Below are 15,469 nucleotides of genomic sequence, written 5' to 3' on the forward strand. Positions count from 1 at the left end.
CTATGTCTGAAGAAAGTGGTGTTGCATGGATGTATCTCATCTATTTTGTTCAGTGAGACAAGGCTTCTGGCTGTGGGGAGTTTTCTCTTTATAGGGTGATTTGTGGCCCCAACCTTTGGGAATTTCCAGCCCAATCACATGAAATAGAGCTCCAGTTTGAGGGGAGGGTCCAAGTCACATGCCACAACCCTCAGAGAACCAAAGATCTTGTAGTCAGGATCACCCTGAGACTATCTGGCCCAGCCCTGACCTAGATTATAGAGGTTTCTGGTCAAGGTGGAAGTTACAAGCACACAATCAATTTATAAGTCTGTCATTCATCATTCTAGGAACTGACATACCTTATGCATAGGGCCGAGCCTGTCTCATTTGAGCTGGGATGGGGCTGACATTCAGTGCCTACCATGCAACAGATTTACAACCATAGTTTACAACAGTGATAACATTTGTACACACCTCTTCAAGGCTTTGTGTTTCCTAAAGGCATTTTCTGAGCCTTATCTCTTATGGGCTGGCTTCTGCAGGGGAATTCCCAGACACCTCTCATCAGAATCAGAAGACTGGTTGTAGAGCAGCGAGCTTTTCCCCCGGAGACCATGTGCAGGAGCCAAGAGTGAGGAATGGAGCCTCATCTGTCTGCTGTCAGGAGAGGTCACTATCTGCTACAATGTGTGGACATTCCAATAGACCAGCTCTCTCAGCAAGGACTCGATGCAGGGGGACCAGGGCTTGTTTGGTTCATCACCAAGATTCTTCCAGTTGAACTATCTGTACTTCCCATCTCTCTCTCTCTCTCTCTCTCTCTCTCTTTTTAAGATTTTATTTATTTATTCATAGACACAGAGAGAGAGAGAGGCAGAGACACAGGCAGAGGGAGAAGCAGGCTCCATGCAGGGAGCCTGACATGGGACACGATCCCGGGTCTCCAGGATCACACCCCAGGCTGCAGGCGGCTCCAAACTGCTGCGCCACTGGGGCTGCCCCTGTACTTCCCATCTCTTGAGACTCTTTGCTTTATTTTCCTTTTAACTTCAATATGGAACCAAAGAGAACCAACATTGATTAAATGTCAGTTCAATATGTGTTTATTGCACACCAATTATTTTAAGGTTGTCTTTGCATGGGACCATGGGACACAATGTGCATCTGAATTACTCCTGGCCTAGAGCTTTTCTCGATGCAATAGTGCCAGGAAAGAGGGGCAGAGGTTGTGGACAACAGCAAAAGCAGGCACAAATAAGGGCTGCGGCCCTAACCTGAGCCCGGTTGTAAAGGACAAGAAGGGGTTAACCAGGTGTTGGAGAAAGAAGAGAGATGATGACATTAAGGGAACCCAGAGGCTCCGTACACGTGGGAAGCAAGTCTGATGGAGTCTGGTAAAGGGATACTAATCTTGACTGCTCTTTGTTTTGCCCAAGGAAGATAGGATGATGCTGCGCTGGGTTGTGCACAGCGTCACCAGGCTTCGGGGGCTTGGCAAGAGTCCTCTCCCTAAGACGACTATTACTAACTCTGGCCCCACTTTGTTTCTGTGGCTCTGATGTCAACAGCAAGGCAACAAATTATGCTGGCAAGGTGCTGGGCTTTCTTGCAAGTTGCAATCATGTTGGCTGCTCTAGAGCTCTCTCCACACAGCTCAGGCTACCGCAAAGCCCACGGGAGGGTGAACGGAAAAGTACCTGTAAATATTAAGGTTGGTTCCAAAGACACATTATTGGTTTGCTGTGTAATACTCTCTGGTGCCACTGAGGCCTGATTAATAACTAAACATCTGTCACAACTGTAATTGTTTTCCTTGTGCCACGATTGTGCTTCTACCATTGTCCTGTTCAAACACAGAAGGGAGGGTGTAAATTATTTAGGCAACTGACTTTGGGTAAATAACGAACCAGTGCTGTGCAGGCAGTAAGTTTCTGTCAACTCCTTGCAGAGTGTGTGTCTCCGCCGACGTTCCCTTGATGTGCTCACAAATCTCTCTGAGAACATCGCTCTGGACCTCCGATGCGGCTGCCGGAGCAACCTGGAGAGGGAAAGCCTGAGAATGAGGCAAGGGGGTGCAGAGGAGCCCCCGGAGGGGGAGAGGAGCCGCCGAGGAGCCAGGCCCCCGACTTCCCCACTTGGCAAGTCATCTCCCCCCAAACCCCCCGGAGAAAGCGCTTTCTCAAGTGTTTGCTCAGGACTTGATTGTTTTCAGCCCTCAGGTAGGGGGGGGTGCGGGGGCTGGGAGCCTTTGCTGCCGAGTGTCAGAGTGTGGGGGGGGGGAGAGGAGGCCCCAGGGACAGGCCATCTGGGAGGGGTCCTGTGAGGACGGGTGTGCCAGCCCGGTACAGAGACTTTACTGTCCCTCTTGAGCCTGACAGGTTTCCACTGACTGTATCTGAGGACGGGCGGATAGGGCAAGGGGATGGGTTTGAAAACTGACCTTATCAGGGACTGATTAGGGGTGCTTGTTAGGAAAAGCAGCCACAGATGTCACTTACAAGGTGGGTACCATGTGGCAGAGCGGGAGCAGAGCTTGGCAGAGATGATCTCAATGAGTCCTCACGGTAGCTCTGGAGGAGTACTATTAACCCGGCTTTTACAGGAGAAAAATAAGACAGATATTCAACATCTTGCTCCAGGTGGCATAGACAAAGGTAACCCGGGACTCCTACCCAAGTCTCTGTGAATCCAAAACTTATATTTGTAACTACTGGCCTCCCTGGCTCTCCTCACTACCAGGTGAGGACATCAGTTCAAGGGGAGGGGTTTTATGCACTCCAAGCCACAGGCTTCCTGCTGTTCAATTCTGCTCTCTTTCTTTTCCTTGGAGACATTCCGAGATGTAAAAACTCAAGACGAATTTCATCTCTGGGTGGTTTTGCAAGGAGGGAAGAAATCTTGATCTATGTGATGCTGGTGTCGATGAGTTGGTCTGTGGTGAGTCATATAATCGGATATGTTCTGAAATGGTCCCCCTAAGGCTGTTTGGAATGGGCTCTCCAGCCCTCTCTGCCACCAGCTGCCAGGAGTGACCGAAAGTGTCTGTGGTGGGGGCCAGGAGTTTATGGTTGGGCCACAGGGGATAAAAATGAAGTGGGAATGTTTCTGGTGACTACAGCTGGTTTTCAGTAATTTCTCTTGGGGCCTGGGGACTAGACTACAGGGCTTAGTGCAGAATGCTAGAAGGTGCTAACCAGAACCTTCTCCAACACAGCTCATTGTTTGGGAAATCAAAGCTTGGAGCTGACAAGACCCCTGGCCAGGGGCATGATATGCCAAAGGGCAGGTTTAGAGTGAGGCTCTGCTCAGGGGGGTTGGCCATGGGTGGGACGACGATCTGGGCTGGGCCTTCCCATTCCAGCTCACCCCTTCCAGGAGAGGAGCCCCAAGAGCAGGAATGGACCAGTCCAAGGGTGAATTTTCTGATTGGCCTTTGCTCAGACTGGTATAAGTGATAGAAGGTGCTTGCCCTGAGAAAATGGGGGGTATGTTGGGGGAAAGAGGTCAGGACTGGGCAGAGAAACATTTCTGCATGTCCTGCGTGGGAGTATATGGCAAATGTGACTGATGCTACAGAGAGGGAAAGACAATTGTCTACTCTACTGGATATGAAGATGCCATATAGAAAACAAAGAAGTCTGATGGAGTCAGAAATACCCTTTTTGCTCAACATATTCCCACATTAAAATATATTTCCTCATATCTTCCTGTGGCTTTGGGATATAGAATTTTTTTGGCCAGAAGTGTGATGGGCACGCATTAGACATTTGAGTTTCACCTGTCTCAAGGGGCAGCAGTAGCCCACGTGGAATGAACCTGCTTCTTCCATGCCATCAGCTTCTCCTTTGAGGTTGGCATAAATTCTTTTTGGACCCCAGGCTGAGTGGTTCTGTGGCACCAGGATTATTCCCAACACACATTCACACCCATGCCTACCACAAACATGCATTTGCTTACTCCTTCCTTGGGGATACACCCACATTTCTCAAAGATTTCCTTGTGCAGTGGGCAGAGCGAGACAGCTAAAAAGAAAGATGAGATGGGGCCTTGGGAGTGGATTCCATTGTCAAGGCCTCAGCACAAGGGTCAGGCATGGAGGGGAAGGGAACACAGCCCACCAGGAACATGTTCCCACATCAGTCCCCAGCAGCAATGACTTGCAGAGTACGTTGTCTCCCTGTTCTTTGTTCCTTAGCTAGGAACCTCTTTCAGAAAGAGTATTGGGACTATAGCCTATAGAGTATTAAGGGCCTCCTCAGACCCTGAAGCATGCTGCACGTGGCCCACATGGTTAGGGTTGATACGGGCAGAGTAGACAAAATCATAAAGTAGGGAGGCATCTCCTTGATGTGTCCCATCTACCTGTCCCAGGTCATTCTCACACTTCCTGGTACCATTTTGGTTGCAAGTAACAAGAAGCAGGCAGAGATACCCTAAACGAAAAGAGGAATGTGTTTGGAAGACTCAGGCAGGGGTTGGGGGTAGGAAGGTTGCCTCATAGAATCCAAGGCCTCAGAGGTGGCTGGAATGAGGGCCTAGGGAGATATAGAAAACCCAAGAAAGCTGCTTCTCTCTGCCTGTCTGCGTTTCTCCAGTTTCTCACGTGAAAATTATTCTTGTCAGATAGCTGCCAATTTGGTAGCCAGCCTCGACTGAGAGTCAGTATTGTCTCAATTCCAAATTCCATAGGAATAGGCTCGTTGCTGTCCACTCCTGATCAAATCAACAGTGTCCAGGGGAGGAAAGTCAGAGGGTATGAACATGGCTGCTTCCACTATAAATACATGGATGGAGGTGCAAGACAATGACCAGAGAAATAGGTACCTTGTTAACCTAGTTCCTTGAGGTATTGGTTTTTATACCCTATTCTTGAAGTTGGCTGGCTGTCCATTAAGTGCTACTAAGGTGCATGCTATTAATGCTCTAATCTGGAGCACTTAAAAGCAGGTGGTCTGCAGAGGAGAGAAGTATCACTGATGGAACAAAAGCAGTGAGGTAATAAAGCTGGCTGGGGGCACTAAGTGCAGTATGAAGAGAGACCCTATGCAGAAGGCAGGGACTGCAAAAGTAGGGTAACCCCCTATGCCTCAGTCTTCCTCTTAAATCTCCTCCTGAGATTTACTAAAGAATTCCACAGACTATCTATTCCTGTCTTTGCCAAGACGTGGGTAGGCTTTCTCTTGATATACCTGAAGGAGATGACCTAGAGATAGGGACCTCCTTCACTGCCACTTCATTTCTTGGAGTCGTGCAAGGGTACACAGCATGAAGACCTGACTTGGCTCTAGCCAAGGTACTTACTCCTCAGCCTGGAAGTCTGAGGGGATGTTCTTCCCCCTTTGTCCAGACTATAGGATCTGGGTCTTTGGGCCAGGTCTAGAGCTGACTCATGGATCGTCAGGCAGTCCAGAAGGCCAGCTGGAAGAGAATCCCTAGGAAGTAAAGAGATGCCCAGGTGGCTTCAACAAAGGGCAGCTAAGTAAACAGTCCTACCATTGTCGTGCTGCCCCAACCCAGTCTGAAGGAAGCTTTTCTAATATGGGGAGAAATGGACGTGCACTCTTGATATATAATCTAAAAATAGCCCATGTTCCAAACAAAGTGTTTTTAGTATTTTGAAATGAAAACGTGTAGACAAAGCAAAGATTCAGAATGCATGACTCATTAAATTGCTGACTCTGAAAGCAATGGAAATTCGAAGGGATTTTTTTTCTCCCTCCCACCCCTGCTTTGAATAGCTTATGATAAGAGTCTCTACATAAACAGGACCCATAAACTCCTCCATGACTTAAGGTTCTGCACAGTGAGAGGCAGAAGGAACTCAGCCTCTATTGCCTGGTTACTAAGTTGGCCTCCCTAGCTGAGCTGGAATCAACCAGAGCCACCCTGTCCCCAAGCCTACCCATTCTCATTTACCTCTTCATCCTCTCTGCCCTGTTTCATAACAGGTATTCAGAGAATTCCTTGGCCCCTCTGTGGACACTGCTTTTCCCTCCCCCTGGGTTCCAGGTTCTGCTAGACCTCAACAGCACTCAACTCATCAGCCCTAACAAGGATGCTTCATCACTGAGCAGTAGCTCTAGGGGAGTCTTAGGGAAGAGTGCACATCGTATGATACCCTAGCAGGATGCAGCCGTGGGCAGCTCCATTAACTCACTGGATGGTTTTGGGCTCATTATTGGGATGGGAGGGGTTTGGCCTCATCAGTGGGGTTCAGTTTTTTTTTCTCACAAAGACCTTTCTAAAATAATTCTTATGGGGAATCTCAGTGCTTAAAATGGAGAAGAGGACCCATTCTCATTGGAGCAAGGTGTGTATGTGTGCACAATTGGGGGAATGGGGAGGTCCTCCATATCACAAACCCTTAGAGCTCACCTCCAATCTCTCCTAATTGCCATCACCTTCTTTACTTCTGATTGTCACCATGCTTCTTGAATACCTCAGAAGATTGTTGCAGCTTGTTGAGTCTTATATCTGTCCAGAGTGCTAGTGTCCTATGAGGAAACTAAGATGACCCTTGATTACCAGCCAACATTTTCACCTTATGTTGCCTCAACTTCAACTCCAGTGGCTTTCTCCCCTCTCAGCCTTCACTACCATGGCCTCAGCTATCATCTTATCACCTTCTAGAATACCTTGCCTCTGAGAGCTCACACAGAGTACTCTTCTCTTTGACAACCTACGTTACAGCTGTTTACTATTACTGTTCTTACTTCAGGATGTGGAGCACTCTGAGAGGAAATCCTACATGGATACTGGGCATGGAAAGGCAACCTTACACACGACCTTCAACCCCAGAGGGTCCTTGTGTGGCTCACGCGTTCTTCTAGTGGTCAGGTCCCCTCCCCATTCTCTACCATTCTCTACCAGGGTTTCAACTCCTATCCATTCTTCTGCAAACAACGCCACTTCCTCCTTCACAAATAAAGTTTCCAGGAAGAAGCTTCTTCAACCACCTGCCTACTCTTTTGTCACCTTTTCTGCGTTCATGTTCATTTTTCTTCCCCCTGCCCATCATAATGGAAGAGGGGTCCCTCTATCAGTCCAAGGACCACCTGCCACATATGGGTGGACATCTATTCCTTTCTACCCTCTCTCAGGGACCTTATTCCATCAATTTTACCTCCTGTATTATTCTTCAATGTCTTTCTTCTTCCCCTAATCATAAACATTTGTTCTTTTGTCTTTTAAAAAAGATATAATTATCCTCAAACTTCTTGAAAAAATTGCCTACACTTGTCCATCTTTCTTTTCCTTCTCATCCCTCACTCACTGTGATCTGGCCTCTCTCCCTGTAAGTCCTGATCATATTCTGGCCAGAAGAAAGGATAGTGTTAGAGCAGAAGGAGCAATGCCAAGATGTGGGCTAGTTCAAAATTTAGCTCATCAAAATTTGTCAGGGGAGTTTACGAACTCTATGTTTGTGAGCTCTGCCTACTAAATCAAGAACTGTTCAAATAGAACCCAGAAATCTGCTGCCCTCAATTTGCTTTTCTCTGAGATGATCACTGACAGTCACGCCAGGCCTCCAGAGGCCCCTGTTGGGAGGGTCTCTGCTACCATGTTGCCACATCAGTAAGAATACTTTGCTCTCCCTTGTTTAGCTGGCCAAATCTTTTCTCCTCTCTTCTCTCCAGATGCAGCCATCCAGTTGGGATATTGGATTATCTTAGCTGAGAAATTTACAATCACTCATTCTCCAGGAGATTGTCTGACTCTATCTTGGGACCCTTTTTCATCCAGGATCTATTTATTTACTTCTGATGATTCTTCTAATGCAACATGTAACAAATAGATGATCCTCTGAACATCAGTGTAAATAAATATTCCTCTACAAGTGCCTCATCATAAGTAAAATTCAGATGATGATCCATGGTTTATCTACCTCTTGGAGAATATCCATGTATAGTAAAATATTAGAGATGCCCTACAGCAAAGAGAATGGTTTATCTTTGTTTAAGTCAGCTTTTCTAAACACAGTTTAAGCCTGAAACACTAGGTGTGAGTGTGTGTGTGTGTGTGTGTGTGTAAAATCACATACTACATGTTTATTTCCTCTCTCTAGGATATGCCTGGTTCTCACATACCCTAGGCCCAGTGAAGGTTCACACCCATAGTCATTCAGACACCGTAAATTGGTGCGCCAGGCTCTGTGCTGTGTGCTAGGCATAAGAGGAATAATCTTTTTCCTCATGCAGCTCATAGGCTCATGGAAAAGATGGATTAATGCTCATCATAGAGTTTATGTGTTCAGATAAATTCATGCACAGGGCGTACCTGGGAACATGCCACACACACGCACATGTACACACACACACACACATGCACACACACACAGGTAGTGATGCAGCTCCAGGGTGTGACATTCACCTCCAAAACAAGAATACGATGTACAATATCATAGAATAAATGAATATATATCCATCCAAATATGCAGTTATTAGTAGTTACATTGCTCCTCAAGTATTTTTTTCACTAAACAATTTATCGCCAACATCCTTTTCTCTTGCTCTGTGATTTATTTAACCACTGCCCTATTGATGGCTGTTTAGGCTGCTCTATTTCTGCTCCCACCAGCAGTGCTGCAATGAGCATCTTTGTATATTTATCCTTATGAACCAGTCAAGTATATCTAAATATAAATTTTCTAGAAGTGAAATTTCTGGGTCAGAAAGTATACACACTCTTTCTTTTGCTGGATTTGCCAAATGCTCTCCAGAATTATTGTACCAATTTGCCTAATAGAAGGGCCTCAGGGGACAGGGGGCACCGGAGTAGAGAGGATGGCAGCCATAGAGGAGAAAGGCTTAAAGGTGATAATTAATGGAGTAGTGTCCCTTAGACAGTGAGCAGACATAACGTCAAGAGCCCAGTCTCCATGAAGAAAATGTTCAATGTCCACGAAGTGGCCGTTCTGGATGGCACAGAAAATATTATAAATGATCTTAGCTAAGAAGTTTTGATTACTCTTTCACCTAGGTGGAGATTCTCTATGAAATTATCATTTCACCAAGGATCCATTCACTTTCTGTGTGATTCTTCTAATAAAACAGGCCAGAAAATCAATGATTAACATTAGCAGGAATAAGCATCCTCTAAGGGCACTCCATACTCAATAAGCCAATTAGCCCCTAGGATTTTGGTTTCTTTGGAAGGACTTTGGGCATTAGGAGTCTGTATGACCGTCCTGCTGGCCTTTCATAGAGGATGCAGCAGTGGGCCACACATACCGGCATCATGGGATAAACAAGGCACACATGTCCATTCCTCCTGTTGGCCAGTAATTTAAGACAATTCAGTACTAAAACAAAAGTAGATCTGTTAGGGTATGGAATGCTAGTTTTTAAGACAAAAATATTCAAAACACTTTCTTGCTTGCAGGGGGCTGTTTTGGACACTGACCCCATAATTCTCCATCATCAGAAGCCCTTTTAGGAGGTATTTAGGGGCACTTGGGTGCCTCAGTGAGTGAGGCATCTGCCTTTGGCTCAGGTCATGATCCCAGGGTCGTGGGATGGAGCTCCTCATCAGGCTCCCTAGTCAGCTGGAAGTCTGCTTCTACCTCTCCCTCTGCCCCTCACCCTGCTTGTGCTCTCTCTCTCTCTCAAATAAATAAGTAAATAAATATTTTTTTAAAAAAGGAAATATTTAGACCAAATTCATCCACCCTACTCCTAGTGTTTGTGTCACATTCTTATTTGAGCATTTTCTCCTATTGAGAAAGTGGGGCAGAGAAGGGGAGGGACAGGAGTGCATGCCTTAATAGTCTTGTTGCCAGCAGAAGAGTGTATAATAACAGAACTTTGCCTCTGGATCAAGGCAGCCTTGCCCATCACAGAGTCCAAAGGGAACTGAACGCTGAGCAGCCCCTCAGGCCTGTCCCATCGGTTGCCTCTCCTCCAGCCTTTCCCACTGGAGCCAACTCCAGCTCTCCACTTGTGGTCCACACACAGCCACTGTTGGAGCCTCTTCCCCTTGGACCTTTTATCTCTCCTTAGTCTGGCTACTATTGCTTTGTAATAAATCCCCCCAAACTCGGAGGGGTCATAAGCCAAAAAATATCTTATGTTCATGGAGTCTGTGGGTCAGGAGTTCAGTGGGGATGGCTCATCCCTACTCCGTGATGTCTATGCTTCAGTTGGAAAGACTTGGATGGCTGGGGCCTGGAATCATTTGGTTATTCTTCATATGTTTGCTGCCTGGGCTGAGAAGGCTAAAGGAGGATTGGTTCAGCTGGGAGCATATGACTCCTCCATGCTACTGTGCTTCTCATAGCCTGGCATCTGGGTTTGAAGACAAGCATCTAGGGACAAGCCTTCTAGGAGGACCTGCTTGGCCTTTTATTACTTTGCCATGTAAAAATCCCTCCTGGCATATTTTAGTGGTCAAAACGGTCCAAACCCTCTTAGATTCAGGAAGTGGAGGCATAGACAGCACATATCAGTGGGAGGAGGCTCAAAGAATTCAGGGACCATGTAGTAAAGCTACCACAGTTTTCCTTCGTGGATCTTGGATCCTTCTGCCACCCACCCCCAGGGATGCACCTCTGCTTCTAGGGAACACAGAAGAACTGGATGCTGGGTGAGTTAAGATAAGGGGCATTCCCAGTGATCTGAGAATCCTGTGCATAATTCTGAACATTGTTTTGTTTTATTTTAAGATTTTATTTATTTATTCATGAGAGACACAGAAAGAGAGGCAGAGACACAGGCAGAGGGAGAAGTAGGCTCCATGCAGGAAGCCCGATGGGGGCCTCTATCCTGAATCCCAGGATCACACCCCGGGCCGGAGGCAGACACTCAACCTCTGAGCCACCCAGGTGCCCCTGAACATTATTTTAGAAGAGTGTTTGTCTCTTTAAGTTATCCCAACCTGGTTTGTGCCATATGGGCAGAGACAGTAACCAAGACAGGTTTTCAGGCAAAGTAGTAAACCAGCGCATTCCAGGAGAGAGAGTAGTGGGGGCTCCCGACCTGCCCTCCACGACTCTAGGGGGTGCTTGAAGTGTATAATTAATTTGTCCCTGTTCACACAGACCTTTGATGAAATGCACTTAAGGGAAAGCTGTAACTGGTTCCACTGTGCTGCAGTTAGTCAAATGTCTGCCTTACTCCCCTTCCAGGGCAATCTTCTCATATTGTACTTGGGGGAAACAGGTGGCCTTCAGGTCTGTTCCTGAGTCAAGCCACCCTGCAACTGATTCTTGTTACTTGCTCCCATCCACCAGCTGACACCATCCCAGCCAGCCCTGTGCAGCTTCACTTGCGGTTCACTCCTGGGACTCTTGGGACAACCAGAGGAGTCATCACCATCCTCTGGGCCAGGGGTGGTTTCCTTCACGTACCCTCTCTCAAATCCCCGCAACTCCACCAACACACAGCAGATGGACATCAATCACAGGTTTTACTGAAGGCTTGGGAGTAACCAGAGAATTTCAATTTAGGGGGAAAATTGCAGTATACAAATAAATCTTCTTAGAATCCCCCCAAAATAAAAAAAATATTGTAAAGGGTCTTTTTTTATGTATGGATACCTTTGGCAGCCTGGTGGAACCTGTGAGTTATGTTTTTAAATGCAGGAGGTAGAATAATTGAGGCAACAACAGAGGAAATCAATTATATTTAAGTACACTATCAAAATACTAAAACAAAACAAATGTGTGATATAATAATACATGTTGTTGATGCATTAAATAATAAGATCTAGCAGTGTGAGTAACAACTATCATAATTTTGAAGTATCGCAGTGGTGAGTGTAAACAACATTATGGAATGGTCACAACTGTAACCTTGTAGGAAATGAGTGGCAAAGTCACAGTATCGCTAATTCCACTGCACTTTATGGCTTGTGCCTATAGTTGGAGAAAATGCTGGATTCCATTTAGAGGATAATGAAACTAAAGATAAATTATTTCCCATCCAAATCCGTGGACCCCTTGAATTCTATCATCAGAGCCCCCAGGGTGAGAGCCCCCCAGGCTCCCTGTCTGGTGGGTTTCTTAGCCGTGTTGCCAGGCCTCAGGGGGCAGTCCTACCCTCTCATTTCTCAGAGCTACTGCTTCTTTCTTCAGCCCTTCCCAGGGAAGATCTCCATCTCTGTTTAGAAATCCCAACCTCGGGGCACCTGAGTGGCTCAGTTGGTTAAACATCTGCCTCTTGATTTTGGTTCAAGTCATGATCTCAAGGTTGTGAGATCTATCCCCATGTTGGGCCCCACTCTTGATGTGGAGCCTGCTTCAGATTCTCTCTCTGCCCCGCCCCCACCTCTCTCTTTCTCTCCCTCTTAAAATCAAACAAAACCTAACCTCTACTACAGGATGAATCTCCCTCTGATTTCCTCTCCCCCCATAGGGACAATCTATAGAACTCAATGCACCCAGGCAATAGCTAGTAGGAATAATATTTTGGCAAATATTACACTGATGCATGTTAACATTAAGGCTGAACCCAGGTCAAAAGACCTCATCCCCGGGCTTGATGACAGACATTTGGCTTTCTAAGAAGGCATGAGGCTTCAAAGCCAAGCTTCATGGACAGAAAATTTGTACATTCAAAGGCTACAGGAGAGACTCAGATCTTTTGATTCTTCTCCTGGTGTAAAAAAGATACCTCTGACCACTTTTCAGGCTTAACAGTGAGGAAAGGGAGAAGGAGCATATGACACCGGAGAGGTAAAGGAAACTTCTCTCCCTTTTCTGGTCACGAGTTGGAGGGAAAAAAGGATGAATGATAAGAAGGTAAGAGAATTAAGGAAGGCTATTCTGCTTCTCTTTCTCTCTCTAAGCACCAGGGTACAGAGGCTCCTGACTTACCCCTCCATGGGGTCTCTGGGAGCCCACCAGACAGGGCACCTGCCCGAAGATGCTGCCGTTGGTCTAAATGTGTGGAGAAGGCAACAAGGTAGCTCTCCCGAGCCTCACTCAGTAGCTGTGGGGCAGAGACACTAAAGGAGAGGCTAACTAGTTTGCCCAAGGTGAATGCCAAGGTGTCCCCAGAACAGAGGCTGTGTGCAGATCCCTGAGTCACATCTGGTTGGAGGGTAAAGCATAGACTCAGGGATGTGCAGCCATGTAGAACTGAAAGGTAGCCAAACAGTAAGGGCAGAGCCCAGGACTCCTGAAAGAGCTGCATAAACTTGAAGGAGCCCCACGCTGCCAGTTCTAAGCTTCAGCTTTGGAGGCCAGTAGGATGCCTGTGTGACAAGACACATCACCTGGGGAGACAATATGAGAGGCTGAGCATTTTTTAAAATAAACTTTGTTATTTGGAACACATTCAGATTTACAGAAAAATTGAGAAGATAATACAGAGTCCCCATATATCTAACACTCAGTTGTTTCTACTGTCATTTCACCATGAGGATGGTATGTTACATTTACTGTATCAATATTGACACACCACTGTTAACCAAGGTCCATATGTTATTCAGATTTCCTTAGATTTCATCTAATGTCCTTTTTCTGTTCCAGGACCTCATCCAGGATGTGACATTACATTTAGTTGTCACGTCTCCTTAGGATCCTGTTGCTTGCTACAGTTTCTCAGACTCTTCTTATTTTTGATGACCTTGACAATTTTGAGAGGTATTGATCAGGTATTTTGAATATCCCTTCACTGGGATTTGCCTAATGCTTTTCCTATGATTGGACCGGGGTTTTATAGGTTTTGAGGAGGAAGCCCATGGAGGTAAAGTGCCATCTTTATAACATCATGCAAAAGATACATACAATAAACATGACTTATCACAGTCCATGTTGACCTTGACCACCCGGCTAATGTGTTTGTCAGGATTCTCCACTGTAAAGTTGCTAATTTTCCCTCTTTCCACACTGTACTCATACAAATTTTTTTATTATTGAAGTATAGTTGACATACAATGTTAATATTAGTTTCAGGTATATGACAGTGGTTTGACAATTTTGTACATCACACAACACTCACCAAAATTAATTATAGTTACCATCTGTCACTATATAACATTATCACAAAATTATTAACTATATTCTTCATGCTGTACATTCCCATGACTTATTTCTTTTACAACTGGAAGTTTGTACTTCTTAATCCTTGTCACTTATTTTGCCCATCCCCCACCCATCTACTCTCTGGCAACCACCACTTTCTTCTCTGAGGTTATGAGTCTGTTTCTGGTTTTTGATTGTTCTTCTGCTTTGTTTTTTAGATTCTTCATATAAGTGAAATTACATGGTATTTGTCTCTCTCTGTATGACTTACTTCACTTAGCATAATACCCTTTAGGTCCATCCATGTTGTCACAAATGGTAAGGTCTCATTCTTTTTTATGGCTGAGTAATATTTCACTGTGTATATAAATATGTGTGTGGATGTGTGTATCACATTTTTATCCATTCATCTGATGATGGATATTTAGGTTTTTTCCATATCTTAGCTTTTGTAAATAATGCTGCAATAAACATAAGAGTGCATATGTCTTTTTGAATTCATGTTTTCATTTTCTTTGCATAAATACCCAATAGTGGAATTACTGGATTATAGAATGTATGTTTTGGAAGAAAGCAGAAAGTGTGTATAACAGACTACACATAAGAAATGAGAGTTCGGCTCCATCTCTATGAGGGCGGGGTATCTATATAAGTTATCTGGAATTCTGTAGAAGAGATTTTGTATTTGTTCAACAGTGTTTACATACATATCAACTCATGGATATCTATTTTACATTTTGGGTAAAAATTCAATACAACTCTGTTGTTGTTAAGATTTTATTTATTTATTCATGAGAGAGGCAGAGACACAGGCAGAGGGAGAAGCAGGCTTCCCACAAGGAGCCCTATATGGGACTCAATCCCGGGACTCCAGGATCACGCCCTGGGTCGAAGGCAGATGCTCAACACTGAGCCACCCAGACTCAATACAACTTTGTTTTGTTGATCAAATGGGTCTCAGCCTTGGCCATTGGGAACTCCTGGTTTCTGTGTTTTGAGCACTTCCTTACTTTCTGGCACTATGAGATATTCTCCAGGCTCCTCTTGCATATTTCAAGCCCCAGCATGCTGGCCTGGTTTCTTCTGTTAGAGAATAATATTAGAAACCAGCATCTGAGCCCTCCATATGTTTTTTGCTAGTGAGGTATTGTTGCTTCTAAGCCCTCTCAGTGGACAGGGCAAGGAATATACGTGTGGCATTAACCTATGTATCTATCTGTATTTCTCTGTGTAACCATCTGTGTCCATATTAAGCTAAACAGGGGTTACTCTGATGTCTTCCACTCTAATCCATTATCACAAGCATCATTCTAGCTGCCTGTCCTTACTTACCTGTAAATTCCCACTTCAACAGTGAGAAAGCCAGCTCCTACCATCCACCATCCTTTTACTCAATTGCTTAATTGCAGCACACATTCATAGTCGTATCAGAAGTGCTAACACGTACACCTGTGGGAAACATCAAAGACAATGCTTTTATGTGCAATTCCATTTCCTTTAGTCGTACAGATTCCACTCATTTCC

At 45.3% G+C, this 15,469-nt stretch overlaps 1 protein-coding gene across 7 annotated transcripts in view; it reads left to right on the forward strand.

Moving 5' to 3' along the window:
* The window catches only part of CALN1 (calneuron 1), a 544,567-nt gene that overhangs the window by 42,758 nt on the left and 486,340 nt on the right, over positions 1 to 15,469 (forward strand). For 3 of the 7 annotated variants that reach the window (XM_072752791.1, XM_072752792.1, XM_072752790.1), the window contains exon 2: positions 1,931 to 2,120. The exons of 2 other annotated variants lie outside the window; for them this stretch is intronic. In XM_072752791.1, the coding sequence (XP_072608892.1) occupies positions 2,002 to 2,120 (119 nt within the window). In that variant the 5' untranslated portion in view covers positions 1,931 to 2,001. Of the gene's footprint in view, positions 1 to 1,930; positions 2,202 to 15,469 lie in introns of all 7 variants that reach the window. 2 more of the 7 variants (XM_072752797.1, XM_072752794.1) reach the window with 1 other exon arrangement.

Source organism: Vulpes vulpes, chromosome 3 (genome assembly GCF_048418805.1).
Source record: "Vulpes vulpes isolate BD-2025 chromosome 3, VulVul3, whole genome shotgun sequence".
Taxonomy (NCBI): domain Eukaryota; kingdom Metazoa; phylum Chordata; class Mammalia; order Carnivora; family Canidae; genus Vulpes; species Vulpes vulpes.